General features: G+C 34.1%; 1 protein-coding gene across 1 annotated transcript in view; it reads right to left on the reverse strand.

The window, feature by feature from the left end:
* Window positions 1-344: 344 nt before the first annotated feature.
* ANXA10 (annexin A10) overlaps window positions 345-23,061 on the reverse strand; it is a 78,997-nt gene continuing 56,280 nt past the window's right edge. The window contains exons 7-12 of the mRNA XM_059411170.1: window positions 9,601-9,654; window positions 9,410-9,503; window positions 8,622-8,717; window positions 6,272-6,330; window positions 2,387-2,509; window positions 345-413 (exon numbers count right to left, since the gene is read on the reverse strand). Coding sequence (XP_059267153.1) covers window positions 345-413; window positions 2,387-2,509; window positions 6,272-6,330; window positions 8,622-8,717; window positions 9,410-9,503; window positions 9,601-9,654 — 495 coding nt within the window. The remainder of the gene's footprint in view (window positions 414-2,386; window positions 2,510-6,271; window positions 6,331-8,621; window positions 8,718-9,409; window positions 9,504-9,600; window positions 9,655-23,061) is intronic.

The following is a 23,061-nucleotide window of genomic DNA, read 5'->3' on the forward strand; positions in this document are numbered from 1 at the left end:
TTTTCCTCTCCCCAACCATGCTAAGGACAGGTATAAGCAGATTTTCTTGTAGGCAACTGACAGTTTGCATTTAGATAAAATATATTTCAATGAAATTATTTTTATTATTCCATTATTTTATTATTCCATTTAGTAAACTGCTGATTTGGGTGATAAGTACATATCCACTGTCATATATTTTATCAATAGATTTTTCTTTGGCTTTGAATGATTTTAAAGATAGAAGAGAAAATTGATTCTATAATTTAGCTATAATGTTTCTAACAAGGCAAACTTCTCACAAACTCTTTATTTAGACAGGTCTGTAAATAGGAATGCTGTGTCCTCTGCCTCCTTCTTTTGACTCAGTAGTCTTCAGCATCACCAGCACAGATGGCAAGCAGAGATTTTTCATAATGCCCTGAAGCAAAATTCTGAAACAACCAAACAAAAAAACAATGTATTTGAAATAAAATGTTATAGTATTTCTAAAAAAGAAGCATGGTTCCTCTGAATTACAACGAGAAAGATCCATGGGCCATTACCGTTTCCAAAACTGTTCACTCTTTTCATCTAAAAATTCAATATGTTCTGAGAACTATTCCCACTGGAAGTTATTGGGAAATAATAGCATGGTTATAGTCAATAGAATAGGGTTTATATAAAGTTGATTGAACCCTAATGTGTGTTTATGAAAAGAATAACTCACAGTAGAATTAAATCTCAACTTTAAAAGAGGTGTACTAATATTGTTGTTATAAATCAGCTTAGAGTCTGGAGGGCAAATTGACAATACGCCTCCAAAGACTTAAAAGCATTTACACTCACCAATGCAGTAATTCTACTTCAAGAAGTGTATCCTAAGGAAATAATGATCTATTATTGATGAGCACAAAAATTTACACTAAAAAATATAGACAACATTATGCATAATAGTGAAAAAGTAAAAATCAATATTTAAAATTTGGGATATTTATGTATTTTCTAACTTATACAGTGGAATACCATGATTCAGTAAAAGTATTCCTTTTTGTAGTAAAGCATATTAATTTTACATATATTTTTAAAAACATAGCACCTACAACATTTCATTACTGATTGTGGTGAAGAATAAGGGCAATTTTTACCTCCTTTTTATGATCTTCTATAGTTTCTAAGTTTTTTAAAACAATAAGAGTAAGAAATAAATGGGATTATAAAAACTATGTTAAAAATCAACTCTCATATTAATGTTCGCTTACAAAAGTCATGCAATTATAATTCACTGTTTTAAATGCATTTAGTAAAGTTATATTAATTACATGTAGACTTTGAGGTGGCTTGGTTAATTGAAGTATACATGTTAGAATCCACTTATTCATTTAGAAAATGAGTTATGACATTTCTCAGTGAGAAATGTTCATCGCCGCTTAAAGTTTAGGGTTTTGAAGGTAGGTGCAAGGGCAGTTTTATCAAAATAAAGGAATAAAATGTCTCTTAACACCTGCAATGTCTTTTTTGGAGTGACTTTGGTTATGCAAAGGCTTACAGGGTCTTCTGTTATTTTTATGGTCTTTTGGTCCTTAGGTTGTCAAGTTGCTTCTGGATCACTTTTAATAAACTAAAAAGCGATTTTATGCAATTGAAAATTTCAGTGTAAAGCAATGTGAACAGGTAACAGCACTCATCTACATGCAAAGTATAAGGTAAGATATATTATCAGGGCCTTGTGCTTGGTTTAATACTCTGGTGATGCCATCCCCAAATTCTTTATAATTATTTGAATGAGAGGTGAAATATTTTAATTTTAGATTGGGTGCCAAAAATTACATGTGTAGCCCTGTATATCCTAATAATTCTTTGCTAAGTTTTATCAAAATCCAGACTAAAGCTTAGACATATTAGAATGGACAAATTTGTTTGTTTACTTCAGAATCATTGCTGCTTTGGCCTTCAACAGCTAAAGGGGTGCATAGAATTTTACATAACTATCAAAGTTAAATTCCTGCACGTTACCAGTTTATGAGATTCCACTGGCTGCCCTGCCTTCTATGACAATATGAGAAGAGAACTGAACTGATCTAAGAAGCCTTTTCACAATTAGTGTGGCCTTATTGTAAATTGTACCTTTCCTGATACTGATCATATTCAAAATTTAACTCACAAAGCACAATTACACAATTAAGGGAAGAATACTTTACATGACTCCATCAACAATTTTTGTTTGAAACACATAAAAAATTCCCTTACTGAGATGAAGGGCGTTCCTCAGTTAGCCCTTGTTGATGCACTAAATACTGTCCAATGGACTAAAGTAGATCATCTTGTCAGAATAGTTAACTTTTTAGATTCTAACACAAGGTTACTTAAAGCTCTCATATCAGTTTTAAAAATGATAATGAACATAAATCACATGTAGGAGATTTACTTTGATGTCATGAAACAGCGATTTTCCATATCTCTCTTTGTATCGTTTCCTGATGGTCATCAGATCTATTTCACTTCTGGCGATTAGAATCCTGATTACAGTTTTATTATGGAAACCAAAGTCCTAAAAGATACAGAAAAGGAGAGAAAAAAATTGGAAAACGGTACCTTAAAGTTAATCTATCTAATATAGACTCAACCTCTTTTCTGTGGCTGTTTATTCATGCTGTACTCCTCAAACACTGGCATGATGATCGGGGGAGTGCCCAAGTCAGACTCCCATATCCTCCGAGACTTCCCCTTCTCTCATACGTGTACACACAGTGAAGTATTCTACCTGTTTGACTTCTTTCCTTTGCTTTATTTTTTTATTTTGTTGAAGTAGAATTGACATACTTTTGCCTATTAGTTCCAGAGATATGTCATAGTGATTCTGTATTTTTATACATTACAAAATGTTTCCATCAATCTAATTTTTCACCATACAGTTTTTTGCCTTACAGTTATTGCATTCCCTAAACTGTATGTTAAATCAGAGGGAGTTATTTATCTTATAACTGGAAGTTTGTACCTCTGAATTCCCATTAGCTATATCACCTGTTTCCCCACCCCTCTCCCTTGGTGACCAGCAGTTTGTTTCTTGTATCTGTGAATCTGTTTCTGTTTTGTTTATTCATCTGTTTTGTTTTTTAGATTCCACACATAAATGAAATAATATGGTATTTGTCTTTCTCTGACTTATTTAACTTAGCATAATACCCTCTAGGTCCATCCATGTTGTTGCAAATGGGAAGATTTCATTCTTTTTAATGGCTGAGTAATATTCCTGTGTCTGTGTGCATGCGTGTGTGTGTGTGTGTGTGTGTGAGAAACATTCTTTATTGATGGAAACATAGGTTATTTCTTGGCTATTGTACATAATACCACAATGAACATAAGGTCACTTATATCTCTTCAAATTGGTGTTTTTATTTTCTTTGAATAAATACTCAGAAGTAGAATAGCTGAATGGGATGGTAGTTCTATTTTTAAGTTTTTCAGGAAACTCAATACTGTTTTCCATATTGGCTGCACCAATTTACATTCACACCAACTCTGTATGAGGATTCTCTTTTCTCCACATTCTTGCCAACTCATGTTATTTTTTGTCTTTTTGATAATAGCCAATCTGGCAGGTGCAAGGTGATATCTCATTGTGGTTTTGATGTGTATTTCCCTGATGATTAGAGATATTGAGCATCTTTTCATGAGCCCGTTGGCCAGTTGGCCATCTGTATATTGCTTGTAGTGGAACTGCTGGAGTGGTGTGGGTCAGGGGCCTAGGGCATGCTGGGGCTGCGCTAGCAGGCCGGGTAGAGCATCTGGACCATTTCTGTCTCTGCTATCAAGGTGGAGGAGAAATGTGAAAATTGGTACTCTGACCCTGGAGAGACTTCCAACAGTTCCTCACCCATGTGGTGGATGTTTTACGGTTAATGAATGAATTTCCTTTACTTACAGTATATTTGCCCTTTATACTGCTGTTTCATCGCTATGCCCAGTGATCTGGTTCATAGTGATCTGTGCACAGGCACCTCAGTGATATCCCTCCTTACTATAGGTCTATGTGTAGAGGTGACTCTGTCTCCAACTCTCCTATCCTTCTCTGTGTGGACCCTTCATTATTTGTTGTGCAGAAGCTGCTCAGTTTTCAGTTCTTCTTCAGGAGGAATTGCATATGTAGGTGTAGATTTGGTGTGTTGGTGGGAGGAAGTGAGTTCAGGATCTTCCACATTAGCATTCGGACCCCTTCCTATTTTACTTCTTAAATGTCCCGTAATATCTATTTTCATTGTCACTACCTTGATTCTGGCCCTTATCATTTCACCCTGATTCTGCAGTAGTTCCTTCCTTTCACCACCTGGCCAACCTTCACATTCTCTCCTTCCTGATTCTGCAATAGTTCCTTCCTTTGAGCCTGGTCCACCTTCACACTGTCTCCCTCACACTGCATTATAAAATACAAATCTGATCATTTGCTCTTTCTAGGTAAAAATTCTAGACCAGGGAGGGAGGGGGTTTCGAATTATGTTAGAGGAACATTGATATGTTTGAGTGACACAGCAATTACATTTTTATTTTACAGTCTATTACTAAAAATTGTAAAAATAAAAATTCCAGGTATTTGAAATATTTTTGGATTTAAACTCAAATACTGAAAAATAAAAAATCGATTCCTGTATACTAGCTCCAGAAAGAATATTGCTTTATAAACCAAGTTCAATTTGTCTTTTCAAATGGAATAATGGGGACATCCAGTGGCCAAGAAGCATAATGTATATATGTGTGTAGAGATACACGTGTGTGTGTGTGTGTGTGTGTGTGTGTGTGTGTGTGTGTATGTGTATAGGCATAATAAAATTTTTGATGTCTGAATGTTTTGGGTATAGACCTCTAAGCAATCTTTTCATAATTTGAGGTAAATAAATTATTTACCCAAGTTTCCATATTTAAATTGTGTATCATTCACTTAGAATGCACCAGAGAAAAATACCTGCAGTTTTCTTTGCTTAGGGGTAGTGTAAACAGCTTTGACCAATATTTTACATTTAAGGTCATCATATGTCAAAAATTAAATTATTTGAATATACAATCCTCCTCTTTACCTCTAAACCAGTTGTAAGTACATGCATTTTCATTTTTGCATTGAAACACACACAGAAAGAATTTTTATTTATTATTAGAATAAGTAGCCCTCAACTTGGACAGATTTGGAATCAAACTAATTATGCTTATTTCCTCATGGTCATTCACAAGTGAAACTTCATTTTTTTTTTTTTTTTTTTTTGGAGAAGGACACTGTTTAAATAATTCTATAGCATTGCCCAATACATTATTTAAATTTTTTTAAAAAATCAAGTCAATTTTTTTTCTGCTTGGAAATAGAATAAAATAGAAACAGAGAGCTGTGAACATAGGATACATGTGTTCTGAGGATACGTAGGTTGGTTCTTGTAGGTAAATAAAAAATACTTTTTACAAAAGATATATAATAGAAATATTCTTAACTATTATCATATTATCCCAGCTTGCTAGCTACTTTTAATAAGTTGGTCTGTAAAAACAACTTTGAGGATAAAACAGACTTTTAAAACTACTGACTTTTAAAAAATTAATTTTCACAGAGTTTTTTTGAGATATGATATATGTATAATGATTTGTATCAGAACTTTTCTTTCTCTAAAAATGTGTTATGCACATTATGGATAAAATATGCATTGTCTCATGCATTTAAATGTTTGTTTCTTTGAAGATAAATGCACCAAAGGAAGTGTGATTGACTGTCACACTAAATATGAACAACACTTTCATTTAATTACAAAATAGATTATTATTGTCTAGCCATCTCTTCTTAAAGTACTTTCTAAAATAACACTTCAAGTTTAAAAATAACCACTGGCATTATTTCATGTTTTTTTTTTTTAATTTCAGAAATGTAGCAATTTCTTACTAAGGGTTTATAATGTTTTGACATTTCCTGCTTGATACTATATGTTTTGTGCTTGAGTTATGTGTGAAGTAGGGGTCTTTGGCAAAATACAAAAAGCTTTTGGATTTACTAGCTTCTTCATATGCTAAGAAGTGCTAAACCACCTGGGGGAGATAGATCCCATGGAGTGTTACGTCTCAAGTAACTCAATTTGACAAGGAAAGCAGAGCATTATTTATTTGGTGTTCTCATTTTGGTGTATAATACATTTTTTCCCCACTTGAGCATATTTTGTTTGAAACAAATATATTTGTATACAAGTTCAAAAATGTTTAAATAATAAAGGTAAACCTAGTGCTTTGAGAAAGTAAACATGATTATCTGGGAAAATTTTAAAAATATGTGGGTCATACTTACATGGATTGCACTATATAGTCTATAAGCAAAATAGGCTGGTTTATCTCGAATACAGAGAACTAGGAAAAATCAGAAAAAAAAAAAAAGAAAATTTGAGAGTGACAACATATATTTTTTTCAGAATTTGGGAAACAATGAAAACACTTCTTTTTTACTGTTAAAATCCTAGGAGAGTGAAACTTTTTGAGTCCTATGTGGGAAACCTCATTGTACATTGTAGTAAAATTTCAATATTTAAAATAGTGGTAAAACCATAACCTATAGAAACATGTAAAGCAACAATATTATAATAACTCATTCAGGTTTTCATTTAGTCTATGTCTTTTTCTTGGAGATCTCTTAGTTCTTTCACAGTGTCTAGTGAAGAAAAATGTGTCCCTTTTACCTGAAAATTAAATAAAGCTTCAAAGAGATCCAGGCTGTCACCACTATTATAGATTTTTATCATTATAAAACTCAATATACAATTGATTCATTTTCCCAAACACTATTTTTAGTCCCTCACAGACTTGTGAATAGATCTGAGGTTTTTCTCTCTTCTTTTTAAAGATTTTTTAATTTATTTGAGAGAGAGGAAAGACGGAGACTGAGAGTGGGTGGGGAGTAGGAGAGAGAAAGTGAATTTCAAGCAGACTCCCCACTGGGACTGAATCTCCATGGGACTGAATCTTCAACCCTAAGATCATGACCTGAGCCAAAACCAAGAGTCGCATGCTCAACCAGTTGAACATCTCAGGCGTCCCAAATCTGAGATCTCTTAAAAACAAACAAACAAACAAACAAAACTCTGGATGGGTCATAAGGGGACTGGAGTAGTGTTAGGAGTCATCTAATCAAAACCATTATGACATTAGAACCACTTAGAGCCTAGTGAACAGTTGTCCTTGATGGAGGTCATTTGATGATTACTGACAATTCAATAATGTTTATTTGAATAAGTAAATAAATTAATAAAAAAATGAGTAACATATGTGAGGCTATAACTTTTGGGCAAAATAAAGTCATCACAACAGTTGTTTTTTCTACAGTTCAAATGATAATTTTAGGTTTTAAGACCATGCCTTCATCTTTTACATTTATTTGTAACTGTGAACTTCATAGAACACTCTTGAGTCTCTGCTAGAATGTGGACACTTTCAGGAGAAAGAGCTTTTGTTGTTGCTTTACTGTTCCATTTGCACAGCCTAAATCAATGGCCACAATAGTGGATGACTCAATAAATGAATAAATTGAATGAATCAGTTAAATTATTTTTTGCTGTTTCTCATGTCCACTATTTGCTCTTACCTACTGCTTTGTTTGTGGTTTGGTATATAGTGGAAAGAGAACAATCTTGGAATTCAAATGACATGGGTTCTAGTCATAACTTTGTTGCTCATTAGTTGATGGACTTTGAAGTAGTCAGTTAGCCTCCTTGGCCTTGTTAAATGAGTTGCAGTGTGATATGTTATTAAACTATTTTCATACTCATATATTATATAGTATTTTAAGGATTTCATAGACCCCACCAAACCTTTTTAATGGAACCCTAGCTTGAAACTCCTTTAGAAGCTAAGATATAAAAATTATGTTTCTTGCCATCTCAAATGCCCATGTATGTTTGTGCCATTCTAGGAATGGAAAATCATAATATACATTTATTCAACAAATGTAAGTGTTTACTTGATGTGTGTTCTTTATGGGGACATTTCACAAAGACGTTTTGTTTGTAGTTCCTACAATGTATGCTGTCAAGTCACAGCACAGAACAAGGTACAGCATAGTGGTTTCATAGTAGTTGTTATGGAAAACTGACACTGTTTTCCTCTCTATGGGAAGATATCTTTTCTTAGAAAAGAGATGGAAGTATGTCCCTTTCACAATAGCCTGGAGAAATCACTATTGAGTAACAACTTGGTAAATTTTTGTTTATGGTAGAACTTACTCCTAAAGGCAATATATTAAAGATGATGACAAAAAGACTCTTCCACTTGGAGAAAAGGAAGCCAAATTTCTAGCATTTATCTGCTTTTTAACAAGGGAATGGAAATCAGTACATATAAATGAATTCAAAGGTGTGAGATCCCAGTTACCTGAGAGAGTGAGATTTCAATGTTTCCCAGTATGAAAGTTGAACCAGCTATTAGGGAAGGGTATTTGTTCATTCAAGTTATCAAGTTGCCAGTTTAGTGCATTGTATGAGTAGCTAATGTGCTTTTCCTCTATAGAGTTAACATCTTCACTAAATAATTAAATTCAGGGAAAGTAACTCAATGAAGAGCAAAGTCATGCATGTTTAATTCAATCAGAGCTAATCAGCACTTATTGTGGAATCCAAGGTCTGCTGTACACCAAATAAATCATTACTTACCAATTGCAACTAGCAACTCTTGGAAGTATCCATCATAGCATTCATTAATGGCATCTACTATGTCTTGCCCAGAAATATTTTGAAATTCCTGGAAAACTTCAACAAATTGATATAATTAAAAGGATATTTTGTACATATTATGATTTTAAAATATAAATATTGTAAATTTAAAATATAAATATTGGTTAGCTTGTTACACATAATGAAAGTAAAGTATAGGGGTACAGGTTGAGTTGGAGTAGGCTATCTTTCACAATTTTTATAGTGTTTTATATATGTAGAAAAAAAATAAAACAATTTTTTTAACTAAAAGAAACAGAAAAATATAGAAGCCAAAGAATATACAAGCTAATATGAGTGTACCTCTAAGACAAATATGATGGCTTCACATAAATCATGACATTAATGATAATCTCCTTGACTTGTAATGAACTAGTTAAACCATGATTACTATATTCTCTTCAAGAAAACATCTAATATGCCTAATAGAAAATAGCTAATTTATTTGGGTAAGTTCTCCATCAGAAATAGAGATGATTTTGAAAGATTCAATATTTAAAGTTTATATAATTCAATTTTTGGAAAAAATAAAATTATAAGAAAAAATCATTCCTTAGTAATGTCATTAGATAAGACATTCTGTATAAATATAATTCAAAATAAGTACCTTTGTGATCACTGACTTTCCTCTATATGTAACATTTCCCTTTTTTCCCCTTCTAGTTAACTATTTGCTTTCTATTAAACTATCAGTTAAGTAGCTAAAAAGAAACCTGATTAATAATTACCAAGCCACAGTTGTTGATAGCTTTTGTTGCACAGGATCATTTGCAGCATGGTTTTGTGTTCTCCTGTCTTCTGCTGACAGGCTTCCCACAGGACCTGAAACATCATATTGCTAGGAAGTAGCCCCATAACCACCACAGACCATTTTAACAAAGGTTTTTTCATAGTCACTTTGAGATCTGGTTCTAGTTACCATTGCATCCTGAGCAGCCATAGCAGGGTCTGTATATCCTTCCTCTCTGGTTCCCTGTAAAATAAGCACAGGTTTTCCCTTGTCAATTTTCTTAATTAACAACCCATATAGGATTATTGGGACAAAAATCTTTGAATCGCCAAAAACATTGGTAATTTCTTAAAAAATTCTATCATTATTTGAAATTAGTCTACATTTGTTGAATATTATATGAAACATAGGTCCTTTTTAAAAATGTGGGTTTAATCTTTTCTTTGCACCAGTGGTAATCTTTCAAAGGCATTGAAGTGTTTTTACTCTTATGACTCTCTGTGCAGTGTCTTCTTCCCATCAAACTGGGCATCATCCAAGGCCTGGCAGTGGGTAGTACTATTGGATTTAACGTTGTTGGAGTGAAAATGCAGAGAGAAAGAATGAGTTAATATTCAGTCTCTACCTTGTCAAATAGGATACATGCAACAAAATAATAATGAAATCCAGATTTTGTGGAGTAAGAATATTTTACAAATTTGTATCATGACCACCACTCCCACCCATTTATCATATAAAGAATAAATATGGCCAAGTTGATTAGAGATTCCATTACAAACAGGAGGGAAGGAGGGCTAGCCAGTGCAGGAGCTTCTGATCTCCAAGGATTATGACTATACGGTCTGGGGGGAAGAGTTCAAAGAGACATGCGATTAGACCATTCGTTTACTATTGCTCTTGGCTTGAGATCTGGAGGGAAGGCTTTTTCTTTTCCCTTCCCTCCCCTTCCCTCCCCTCCCCTCCCCTCCCCTCCCTCCTCCCCTCCCTCCTCTCCTCTCCTCTCCTCTTCTCTTCTCTTCTTCTTCTTTATTTTTTTCTCCTCCCTCCCTCTCTCCCTTTTTCTCTTTCTTTCTTTTTTTCCTTCTCTTCCTATTTCTTTCTTGTTTAACTATGCTGAGAGAACATTGAGAATACAGTGGCTTCTGATCCTATCATCTTTTTGGACTCTTGAAATAACCACATTGCTAGGAACTCAGTGATATAGCAAGATCAAACAGAGGGAAGTCCTAAATACAACTCTCTTGAATTGATCTCAATCCCTAAGTAGCATCAATGGGCTCCAAATTTCTTATCTGCTCCTAACAGAGGAACTTGCATGTTAGCTAGAACCTGGTTGGGAAGCTTGACAGATGGAGTTGTTTAGGGCCATAGCAGGGACAGATTGTTCTAGTAGCCAGGAGCTATAAAGTAGATCACATTGATAGACTATGTGAGACTGAAAACTTAGGGAGATTCTTTAGTTCCAGTGAGAGGAAAGATGAGGCTAAAGCAACATAGAAGTTTACTTGGCTCTGACAAAATTGAGACAAAAAAGATAGTAAATTAACCAGCTGTATGGTTTGGCAGCTGATTTTGAAAAATGCTCATACTGTGGACTTCTATATCTCATCACCTACATGCCCAGAGTTGTCCAGAACTACCATTCCAAAACCAAGATGAGCAAGGATGCAGAAAATATCTTAATGACCTGAGGCATTATCACTCTCATAAACTAGCTCCTAAATATTCAGATTTCTCTCCACCAAGTGTTCTCTTGGTGAGAAGGAGAGGGGAGGGTCAGAAATATGAGAGTTGTGTGTTTAATCAATAACTGTGTAAATGATATTGAACATACACTCGCAAAGTATTATATGGATTAAATTTGCTATATTAAATTAAATACTAGGCTTTTTCCCTTGCTAACCCAAAGCTGGAAGCATATGAGAAAGATCAACTTATTCATAGAGAAATAAATAAACTACAAACTTTTGTAAGTAAATGTAGCCCTAGAAAAGTTAATATGTTTAATCATAACTTGGAAGTTGTGTATCACTTAGAAGTGTCCAGCTAAGGAAAAGTTTTAAATTTCAGTACCATTTCTGGCCTGAGATTTGGTTACTATACTCTCCCCTTAGCCTAAAGAATTCAATATTTTCAGATAATATCCTTTGGTCAGTCCCTATGATTTTAATTTGCTCAAGCAACAAATGACTAAAAGCAATAAATATGCTTTATCTTCTATGGATATATGCCATTTCTTTAATAACATAAACTTATCATGGTAATTCACAGTCTTCATCTTATTTGACCATCAGTAGGATTTGATGCAATTGCTCACTCTCCTCCTTGCTATGTCTTCATCTCCAGGCTTCTAGAATCTGCACTCTCATTCTCCTTCCTTCTACTTCCTTCTCAATCTTGTGTATTGGTCCCCTTTACTTTTTAATCTCTTAATACTGGAAAGTTTTAGTACTCAGTTTTTGGCACTGCTCTTGTTGGCATCTACAGTCCTTCCCTTGTTAATCCTAACTGTTCTTGTGGCTTTATATTCCATCTATGTTGTAATGATATCTAATTTTACATTACTAGCTTAGATCTACCATTTGAATCTCACGTGCATATATTCCAGTTGCCAACCGAACATCTTCACTTGGATTTCTAATATACATATTAGACAAAACATGTTCAAAATCTATTTCCTGGTTTCCCTCAAACTCAAAAACCTCTTATAAACCTCACATCTCGGTTTATGACAACCCCATCATTCCTACTGCTCAGACTTAAGAATTGAGTAACATTTTATTCCTTCTTTTTTACATATGCTACACCTAATTTCTCAGGAAATAATATAGACACTACCTTCAAAATACATGCAGAATCTGGGCACTTTTCATCACTGCCAGAGCTCTCCTATGGGTCCAAATTAATATTGACAAAATTCTTTGCTGGTAGCATCCTTACAGGCTTGTTTCTATCCTACTTTTCTCCCTACTTTTTCCTCAACATTGCATCTAGTGTGAACACTTTAAAGCACAAGGTCATATCATCGTTTTTCTCAAAATCCAGTAATGATTTTCCTCTTCCCATTTCATTCAGAACAGAAGTAAAAATCCTTACGAGGCTACAGATTTGACCAAATTTCATCACCTGTTACCTTTCTGACATTGCCACTATTATAGAACATTTCCTTGGCTTGCTCAGATGGCACCAGCTGCTCTTCTTGCTATTCTTCACAACTGGCAGCCATTCCCTTGTCCTAGAACTTTCCCGTAACTTTCCCCTTTGCCTGGAATGTCCTATCATCACCACTCATTTGTCAACATATTTTTTCCAAATGTTTGCTCATATAACCTCTTCTCAATGAGATTTATCTGACCATTCTATGTAATACTGCAACCTACCTACTATGCCCAGCCCCAAGATGTCCATTTCCATTATTCTCCTCCGCCATATTTCTCACTGCCTTCTAACATTCTATATAATGTACCTGTTTGTTAGATTTCTCTTGAAATTTTCCTATTCTCCCATTAGAATGTAAGCTTCTCAAACACTGATGAGGTCTTTGTCTCTTGTTCACTGACAATTCTCTGTTGCCTGGAATCATGCTTGGCACATTGTAGGCACTTGACAAATACTAATTAAATCAATACTAAATGAATGCAGGAAAGCTAAAGAAATAATTTTTAGATAACAGAATTCAAAGATCAGTTATATTAATACAGCTTTGTAATATAACTTGAAGTCTGGAATTTTGATACTTCCACTCTTGTTTTTCTTCCTTGAGAGTGCTTTCACTGTTTGGGGTCTTTTCTGGTTCCACACAAATTTTAAGATTGTTTGTTCTAGTTCTATGAAAAATGTGGTTGGTATTTTGATAAGCATTCCATTAAATCTGTAGATTGCTTTGGTAGTGTAGACATTTTAACGGTATTTGCACTCCATAAGCATGGACTGTCTTCCCATTTCTTTATGTTGTCTTCAATCTCTTTCATCAGTGTTTTACATTTTTTCAGACTACAGGTCATTCGCTTCTGTGGTGAAGTTTATTCCTAGGTATCTTATTATTTTTTGTGCAATTGTGAATGTCATTGTTTTTATTTCTTTCTCCTGCTTCAATATTAGTGTATAGAAATACAACAGATTTTTATAGATCAATGGACCAGAATAGAAAGTCCAGAGATAAGCTCACAATTATATGGTCAATTAAACTTCAACAAAGCAGGAAAGAATATCCAATGGGAAAAAGTCAATCCCTTCAACAAATGGTATTGGGAAAACTGGACAGCTGCATTTGAAAATAATGAAACTGGACTGCATTCTTGCACCATAAACAAAAATACACTCAAAATGAATTAAGGACATAAATGTGAGACCTGAAAACTTAAACACTCCAGAAGAGAACAAAGATAGTAATTTTTCTGATATTGGTCATAACAACATCCTTCTAGATATGTCTCCTGAGGCAAGGGAAGTGAAAGAAAAAATAAAGTACTGGTACTACATCAAAGTTAAATGCTTCTGCACACTGAAGGAAACAACCAACTAAGCCAAAAGACAACCTACTGAATGGGAGAAGATATTTCCAAATGACATATCCAATGAAAGGTTAGCATCCAAGACATGTAAAGAACTTATACAATTTAACACCAAAAAACCCCCAAGTAAATCCAATTTGAAAATGGGCAGAAGACCTGAACAGACTCTTCTCCAAAGAAGACATCCATATGACCATCAGAGGCATGAGAAGATACTACTCAATATCACTCATCATCAGGGAAAATAAAAACCACAATTAGGTATCATCTCACACTTGTCAGAATGGCTAAAATAAAACCCTCAAGAAGCAAGTGTTGGCAAGGATGTGGAGAAAAAGAAACCTTGATGCAGAGAATGCATCAAGAATCCTAACTGGTGTAGCCACTGTGAAATAATATAGTGGTTCCTCAAAAAATTAAAAATAAAGCTACCCTATGACCCATTAGTTGCACTACTCTGGGTGTTTAGCTAAAGAATATGAAAACATTAATTTGGAGGGTTGTAAGCACTCCTATGCTTATTGCAGCATTATTTACAACAGCCAAACTATAGAAGCAGTCGACGTGACCATCAGTAGATGAATGAATAAAGAAGATGTGCTATATATACACAATGGGATATAACTCATTCATAAAAAGAATGAGATCTTACTGTTTGCAAAGATATGAATCTAGCTAGAGAGTATAATGCTAAGCAAAATAAGCCAGTCAGAGAAAGACAAATACCACACAATTTCACTCACACATGGGATTTAAGAAATAAAACAAATGAACAAAGGGAAAAAAAGGGACAAACCAAAAAACAGACTTTTAAATATAGAGAACAAATGGATGAAATGGATGGTTACTGGTGGAGGATGTATGAAACAGTTGAAGGGGATTAAGAGTACATTTATCTTGATGAGTACTGAGTCAATACATGAAATTGTTGAATCACTATATTGCGGAGCTGAAACTAATATAACACTGTATGTTAACCACACTGGAATTAAAAAAGAATAATAAAAAATGTTTTAATATAACTAATATAACACTGTATGTTAACCACACTGGAATTAAAATAATAATAATAATAAAAGGTCAGTTAGTAGATGTAGGAAAATTTTATGGATCATTGAAATTTTCTTAGTGATTTCTGACCAAACTACATGGCTAAGTAAACACCTACCCTTACAAAGTTTGTGAGAAATATTTAAGAAATTTCTGCAGTTCTCTGTTTCTGAAATATTTTTGAAATGTAAGTTTTGACATCGAACTTGAAGTGGTGCTTGTCTGTTTACTTTTTTGTGCAGTTAATTACAAAAGCACTTTAAGCAGACTGGTAGATTTAAAAATGTGAATAGGTAAGTTTGTGTTTTAGCTTTTTCCACTGTCAGAGTCAAGCTGTCATGTAAAAAGCCTAAGATAACAACATGGTGTGTGTAACAGAGAAATGGTATATATGAGTACAGAATTTGAGTTGGGGCAAAATAAAACTGTGAAAAAAAGATGTTAAGGGAATGAGAATCTAGCTGAAAATATTTGAAATGTGTAAGTTGACTACAGATGATTACTGAAATCTGATGGCAATAACATCCCCAGAAGTCTCGCTGTACAAGTTTGAGAAACCATCGTAAGGAAAATCCTAACAGCTATGATGAGTAAGCATTCAGTTGGGTCATTTCCACCCCTTCCTTGAGAACATTTATCATCTCCTGTGTGATTTGCACATTAATTAATCTCCAAGTGATTAATTTTTTACTATTTGACAGATAATTACATCTCCCATAAATCTAGTTAATAAAAGCAAGCATGGAATGTTGTAAGCCCATTTAATGATTGGCATTAGTTTTCAAGAAAAAGAGGTTCCAGCTGAGTTGTTTCCTTATTAGAAATATCCCTTTTGGAAAATACTTTAAGATTAAGTAAAAAATCTTCTCTCCCAGAAAAATATGACAATAATTCTCAACACTTTCCATTTCATGAATATCTTAAGGTTTCTATGCTCCAATTCTCTCGGTCTCTATTAATTCACAAAAGAGATGTGCCTGATTTTCATGATGTTAAGAAATTGAAAGCCACAGACAGTCTTTACTTGGATTCTGAGAGTCAAATAAATGTAGATGGAAGTAGTGGATGTAATTATAATAATCGAATTTTAGAATATTTGTGTTGGAAGAGAATTGAGGGAAGAATGGTTCACATTCCTTAATTTACAAAGTAAATCTCATCTGAATCTCAAGAAGGTAAATAATAAATATAAGGACATACAACCATGGCTAAGAGGAAAATCATCTATATATGAGAAAAAGGGAGATTGAGGAAGAGAAAGACAAAGACAGACAGAGAGATTGAGAGAGAGAATAACGATTCCAACTACAGGGTAGAAGAGATTTGTTCACACTGAAGTAACCCTCAGTTATCTGGCTGGAATCATCAATCTAAATTGCACAACCTTTAGGAAGGAATTCCATTTCCTTTTTGTAAAATGTCTAGCCAGTTTCTCTCTGAAGTGATTTACACCACAGATAGTGGTGAGGGGCAATGATACACTTTTCAGTTCCCTAACTCACTTTTTATCTTTTCACAACCTTCTAGATTTACTAATCCAAATGGTAAATCAGAGGCTCCAAACAGAAGAACCATTAATGTAGAAGTTGGGAGTCAATGGGAAATCTTTAAAATATTAAAAAAACTAAGAGAAATTGTACATTTAATTATATGTATAATTATTTATACATAAGAAGTATGGATTAACATGAGACTTCTGATCTTCAAAAAGACTATTAATAGAGGAAATTATACTAAGATACCTCTTTTTACTTCCATTTTCTATAGTAATATAAGTAATTTCTATGAAATGCATATTGTTTTATACTTGTAAAATTTGTTTTACATTTTAAGAGAAATGTACTATGAAACCTTATAAGTATTTAATCCTTAAGTAAACTTAATTATTTTTCCTTGGCTTCTTATAAAATCTAGGTTTTTGTTCACCCTCATTTTTTGATGTTCTCTCTTGGAAGGAAAAACTTTACTACATTGAAAACCTATTTCAAAGTTAAACACACAAACACAATTTAATGTTCCAACTCTAAAAACTGAAATTAATTAATAATACTTTATACTATAAAGTCATAATCAAATTAGGTAAAACCATGTTAACATAAATTAGTGCATTGTTTTAAAATATGTATGTCTATATAGATAATATTACTATATATAAATATGCATAAACACATATATACTTTATCAATAATAAGCATTATTATTTAATTTCATGGAAAAGGAACCACAATTATGAATAAGATTGATTGCCTCATTACATTGAGAAGACATTGTTCACTGATTATTTCCCTCATGACTTATTTTCTGTCATGCTTAATTTTCAGAACTTTTTTTTTTCTGGAATATAAGAATCTTTGCTTTAAAAAAATTCACTGCAATTCTGATTCTGAGATGTCAGTACCTCTAAGTGATTTATAGCTCAACTATTTAAGAGGTATAGAAATTTTAAGAGGTTATTTGGGTATTGGTCATTGACATTTTATCAAATAGAAGTAGAACTGGAGTGGAGTCAAATGGGGCTGAAGATAGAAATTAGATTTAAACAATGGGGTGATAGTACTTAGGCCTGTTTTCATATTGTCCCTCTCATTCAGTAGATATGTAAACATAATCCCTCTAAACCTGGGTCTCCTTGTCTCTACATGGTGGGGATATAGCCTTTGGGTTCCTTGGAAAGCTGACTCTGATATGGAGATCAGCATGTGTCTTATTTATTATGGAGTGTTCTTGGGAGAAACACTTATGGGGAGAGGAAGGAAGCAGGATTTGAGAGAAACTGGACTATGATATAGCTTTAATGGAATACAAAGTTATCCTAATAAAATACAATTTATTTCCTACCAGACAATATATTTTTCATCAATAAATTGAAATAATTTTCTATTTGGATGTTAAGAAAATAAAAACTTGTTTGATATTAGGATTCAACTTAGGGATTTACAATGGGATGTTGGCTTTCCTTTATTAGGGCAATGCCTATGCCAATATGAATTTTTGACTGGGAAATTGTTCTTTTATTTTATATTTTGTAGCATTACTTGTTGAAAATTTTAAAAATTATGACCTTTTTAAATTGAGAGAATTTCAAGAAATTTTTGTTTAAATTCCAGTTAGTTAATACATAGTATAATATTAATGTAATGACACAATCATTCAGCACTTTGGTGCTTTCAGCATATTGGGGGCTCATCACAAGGACCCTGGGACCATGACCTAAGCTGAAGGCAGACACTTAACCAACTAAGCCCTCCAGGAGCTCCTGAAAATTTTAAATTTAACTGAAAGTGGATTTGCTTAGTACTATATCATCTTTTTCAAGTGAACAATTTGAAGAAATCCAATTAGTCCAAATTACCAATATCTCCTTGATCTGGTACAGTTAATACATGGCTTTCTCAGCAATGTTTTCCTGAGGAATTTTTATTCCTAATTCAAAACTGAGAACAACTTGGGCACACACACCCATATCACATATAAGAATAAAAAATAATTAAAATCCATGTTGTCTGGCAATGAATGGAGAGTTAGTGTGCCAATCTAATATATTTATTAATTCTTGAATTCAATCATACAAAATAGGTGTGAAATACAACAATGAAATTTTTAATCACAACGGACACATATTAAGGGAAACCATACCACCTGTGTTTGATAGACATGTTAATCCACCCTGAATGAGGAAGACAGAAAAATAACAAGAAAAGAAGGAAAATGAAGCAATAATTCACTGCTATTGACTTCTTAAAGGAAAAATCCTTTAATAATAGTGATGCTTTCTAACTACTTTTGTATACACACTAGTTCTAGACAAGTAGAAACAATTCTTAATTTTTATCTCTCTTGTGTGTAGTAATACAATACCTTAACTTCAGAAAAGTTTAAGAAACTTTGTTTTGTTATAGAATTAAAACAATAGAAATCTCTGTAAATATTTGAATTTGTAGGGGTGCCCGGGTGGCTCAATCCTAAAGTTTCTACCTTTGGCTCAGGTCATGATCTCGGGATCCTTAGATTGAGCCCCACATTGAGCTCTCTGCTTGACAGAGAATCCTGGTTCTCCCTCTCAATCCCCCTATTTGTGTACCCCCCATCAAATAAATAAGTAAAATCTTTAAAAATTACTTGAATTTGTAATTTTGAGGAAAAATCAGCATATGGCTGTGGGTCTATTTTCCTGAAAAGCTGGGGAATATTCTTTTTTTTTAAATTCCATTATTTTATTTTATTTTATTTCTTTTCAGCGTTCCAGCATTTGTTGTTTATGCACCACACCCAGTATTCTTTATTTTTTCCCTACACTGAATGCTTCCTTCTTTCTTTTTATTCTTTAATCTTAGCGGAATATCAAGAATTCTAACTTTGCTTCCTGCTGAAAGATGGCCAATAAGACAATCTGAGTCATAAAAGAGAGGAATTTTTAATAGCTTTTTCTTGCCTAAATACATGTTTTCTTTGTCTCCTGCTGAGACTTCTCATTGTTTCTTGTCTCACTTCAGCATATATTCAGGTTATATCTGTTTGATTAGATCAATATGAACTCAAAAAGAATGGAATTAAGACTTAAAGATGATAAAAAGGGGAAGTTAGTTTTTATTTTTAAGTCAGATTCTCTTAAATTAAGTCATACGTGAGGCTCTCACTATAATTTTCTTTCTATTGTTGTAGTAAATTATCATGACATATGCAACTTAATTTTTTTTTCCTGCTTACACAGAGATGATAATAGATAAAATCTTCCGAATCATCTCACATGCTGCCAAAAATATGTCCTTGTGGCTCTCTACTGCTTACAAGAACCTTGTCAGCCTGGCATCTCAACCAGCAATTTAATCAGACAAATTTTTCCTATTCAGCAGGAGTCCTTCAAGCCAGCTAGTATGCTCTTGCAGGACCTCTCCATTAACCCTGAACCACCTTCCCTCCTCCTCTCCAGATGTGTGAATGATGCTCACTCTCCAGAACCTTGGTACAAACCCATTGTATATGAAGCCTCTTACTTTAGCAAGCATTGAACTTTATTCACTCAGACTTTTAAAAAATTTTTTATTTTTTAAAAATTTCTTTGCAATGTCCCAGAATTCATTGCTTATGCACCACACCCAGTGCTCCATGCACTATGTGCCATCCATAATACCCACCACCAAGCTCACTCAACCTCCCCCTCCCCTCCCCTCCCCTCCAAAACCCTCAGTTTGTTTCTCAGACTCCACAGTTTCTCATGATTTGTCTCCCCCTCCAATTTCCCCCAACTCACTTCTCCTCTCCATCTCCTCATGTCCTCCGTGTTATTTCTTACGCTCCACAAATAATTGACTTTCTCTGCTTGACTTATTTCACTCAGCATAATCTCTTCCAGTCCCATCCATGTTGATACAAAAGTTGGGTATTCATCCTTTCTGATGGAGGCATAATACTCCATTGTATATATGGACCATATCTTCTTTATCCATTCGTCTGTTGAAGGACATCTTGATTCTTTCCACAGTTTGGTGACTGTGGCCATTGCTGCTATGAACATTGGGGTACATATGGCCCTTCTTTTCACTACATCCGTATCTTTGGAGGTAAATACCCAGTAGTGCAATCGCAGGGTCATAGGGAGCTCTATTTTCAAAATTTTGAAGAATCTCCACACTGTTTTCCAAAGTAGTTGTACCAACTTGCATTCCCAACAATACTGTAAGAGGGTTCCCCTTTCTCCACAACCACTCCAACATTTGTTGTTTCCTGTCTTGTTAATTTTTGCCATTCTAACTGGTATAAGGCGGCATCTCAATGTGGTTTTGATTTGAATCTCCCTGATGGCTAGTGATGATGAACTTTTTTTCATGTGTCTGTTAGCCATTTGTATGTCTTTTTTGGAGATGTGTCTGTTCATGTCTTCTGCCCATTTTTTGACATGATTATCTGTTTTGTATGTGTTGAGTTTGAGAAGTTCTTTATGGATCTTGGATATCAGCCCTTGGTCTGTACTGTCATTTGCATATATCTTCTTCTATTCCATGGGTTGCCTCTTTGTTTTATTGACTGTTTCTTTTGCTGTGCATGAGCTTTTAATCTTGATGAAATCTCAAAAGTTCATTTTCACTTTTGTTTCCTTTGCCTTTGGAGACATATCTTGAAAGAAGTTGCTGTGACTCATGTCAAAGAGATTACTGCCTATGTTATTCTCTAGAATTCTGATGGATTCCTGCCTCATGGTGAGGTCTTTTATCCATTATATATTCACTCAGACTTTTAAAATAATTTGCTCTTTGCAGCATTTACTTTCAAAAAAATCTGACTTGATTTCCATGTATCATATACAAACCCTTGTTCTAAGACTATAAAGTTGAATAGGACATAGTTCTCATGATTGGGATACTAAAGCTACTGGGAGAGGTGGATGTGTAAACACATTCCACATTATATGCTAACATAGAATAGAAATACATAAGACAGGCTTGGAGGAGGGCAATTCCTATGGAGCAGAAGGAGGCTTTGGAGAGTAGGTTCAGTGAGAGGTCTCATGAGAAACGATTACTTCCATACTAGCTTCCATACTAGCACTTTTGAATTTTGCTTGTTGGAACAACTCAGCAATTAATCAAGCAAATACAAGTAAATGTTGGACTAATTTTTTTTTTTTACATATTCATGGTTTATCTAGGCCAAGAACGAAACAGAAAGAATAAAAGATTAAAATGGAGTTTTAAAAATCTCATTGAATTAATTATTCATGATAGGATTAGTTATATAGAAATTTAAAATATATCTAATATACTCAGATTAAAATTGTAGGTTATATATAAATATATATATAATGTATATATAGTATATAATATAATAAACACTATCATTCTACAGGTAGGATTAGGAGTAGGGCCAAGATACTTCCACACAGTGATCTTTTAAAGATCATTTAAAGTGGTGTCATGATATGGATGTCAAAAAACACAAAGCATGAATAAAAATGTAAAGACATTTATTTTATAAAGTTCTTTTTTTTTAGTTTCCTTTAATCTTTTTTTATTTTTAAATTTTTAATTTTTTATAAACATATATTTCTATCCCCAGGGGTACAGGTCTGTGAATTGCCAGGTTTACACACTTCACAGCACTCACCAAAGCACATACCCTCCCCAATGTCCATAACTCCACCCCCCTTCTCCCAACCCCCCTCCCCACAGCAACCCTCAGTTTGTTTTGTGAGATTAAGAGTCACTTATGGTTTGTCTCCTTCCCAATCCCATCTTGTTTCATTTATTCTTCTCCTACCCACTTAACCCCCCATGTTGCATCACCACTTCCTCATATCAGGGAGATCATATGATAGTTGTCTTTCTCCGCTTGACTTATTTCGCTAAGCATGATACGCTCTAGTTCCATTCATATTGTCGCAAATGGCAAGATTTCATTTCTTTTGATGGCTGCATAGTATTCCATTGTGTATATATACCACTCTTCTTGATCCATTCATCTGTTGATGGACATCTAGGTTCTTTCCATAGTTTGGCTATTGTGGACATTGCTGCTATAAACATTCAGGTGCCCGTGCCCCTTCAGATCACTAAGTTGTATCTTTAGGGTAAATACCCAGTAGTGCAATTGCTGGGTCATAGGGCAGTTCTATTTTCAACATTTTGAGGAACCTCCATGCTGTTTTCCAGAGTGGTACACCAGCTTGCATTCCCACCAACAGTGTAGGAGGGTTCCCCTTTCTCTGCATCCTCGCCAGCATCTGTCATTTCCTGACTTGTTGATTTTAGCCATTCTGACTGGTGTGAGGTGATATCTCATTATGGTTTTGATTGCATTTCCCTGATGCCGAGTGATATGGAGCACTTTATCATGTGTCTGTTGGCCATCTGGATGTCTTCTTTGCAGAAATGTCTGTTCATGTCCTTTGCCCATTTCTTGATTGGATTATTTGTTCTTTGGGTTTTGAGTTTGCTAAGTTCTTTATAGATTTTGAACACTAGTCCTTTATCTGATATGTAGTTTGCAAATATCTTCTCCCATTCTGTCAGTTGTCTTTTGATTTTGTTAACTGTTTACTTTGCTGTGCAAAAGCTTTTGATCTTGATGAAATCCCAATAGTTCATTTTTG

The sequence above is a fragment of the Mustela nigripes genome, chromosome 1 (assembly GCF_022355385.1).
Source record: "Mustela nigripes isolate SB6536 chromosome 1, MUSNIG.SB6536, whole genome shotgun sequence".
NCBI classification, from domain to species: Eukaryota; Metazoa; Chordata; class Mammalia; order Carnivora; family Mustelidae; genus Mustela; species Mustela nigripes.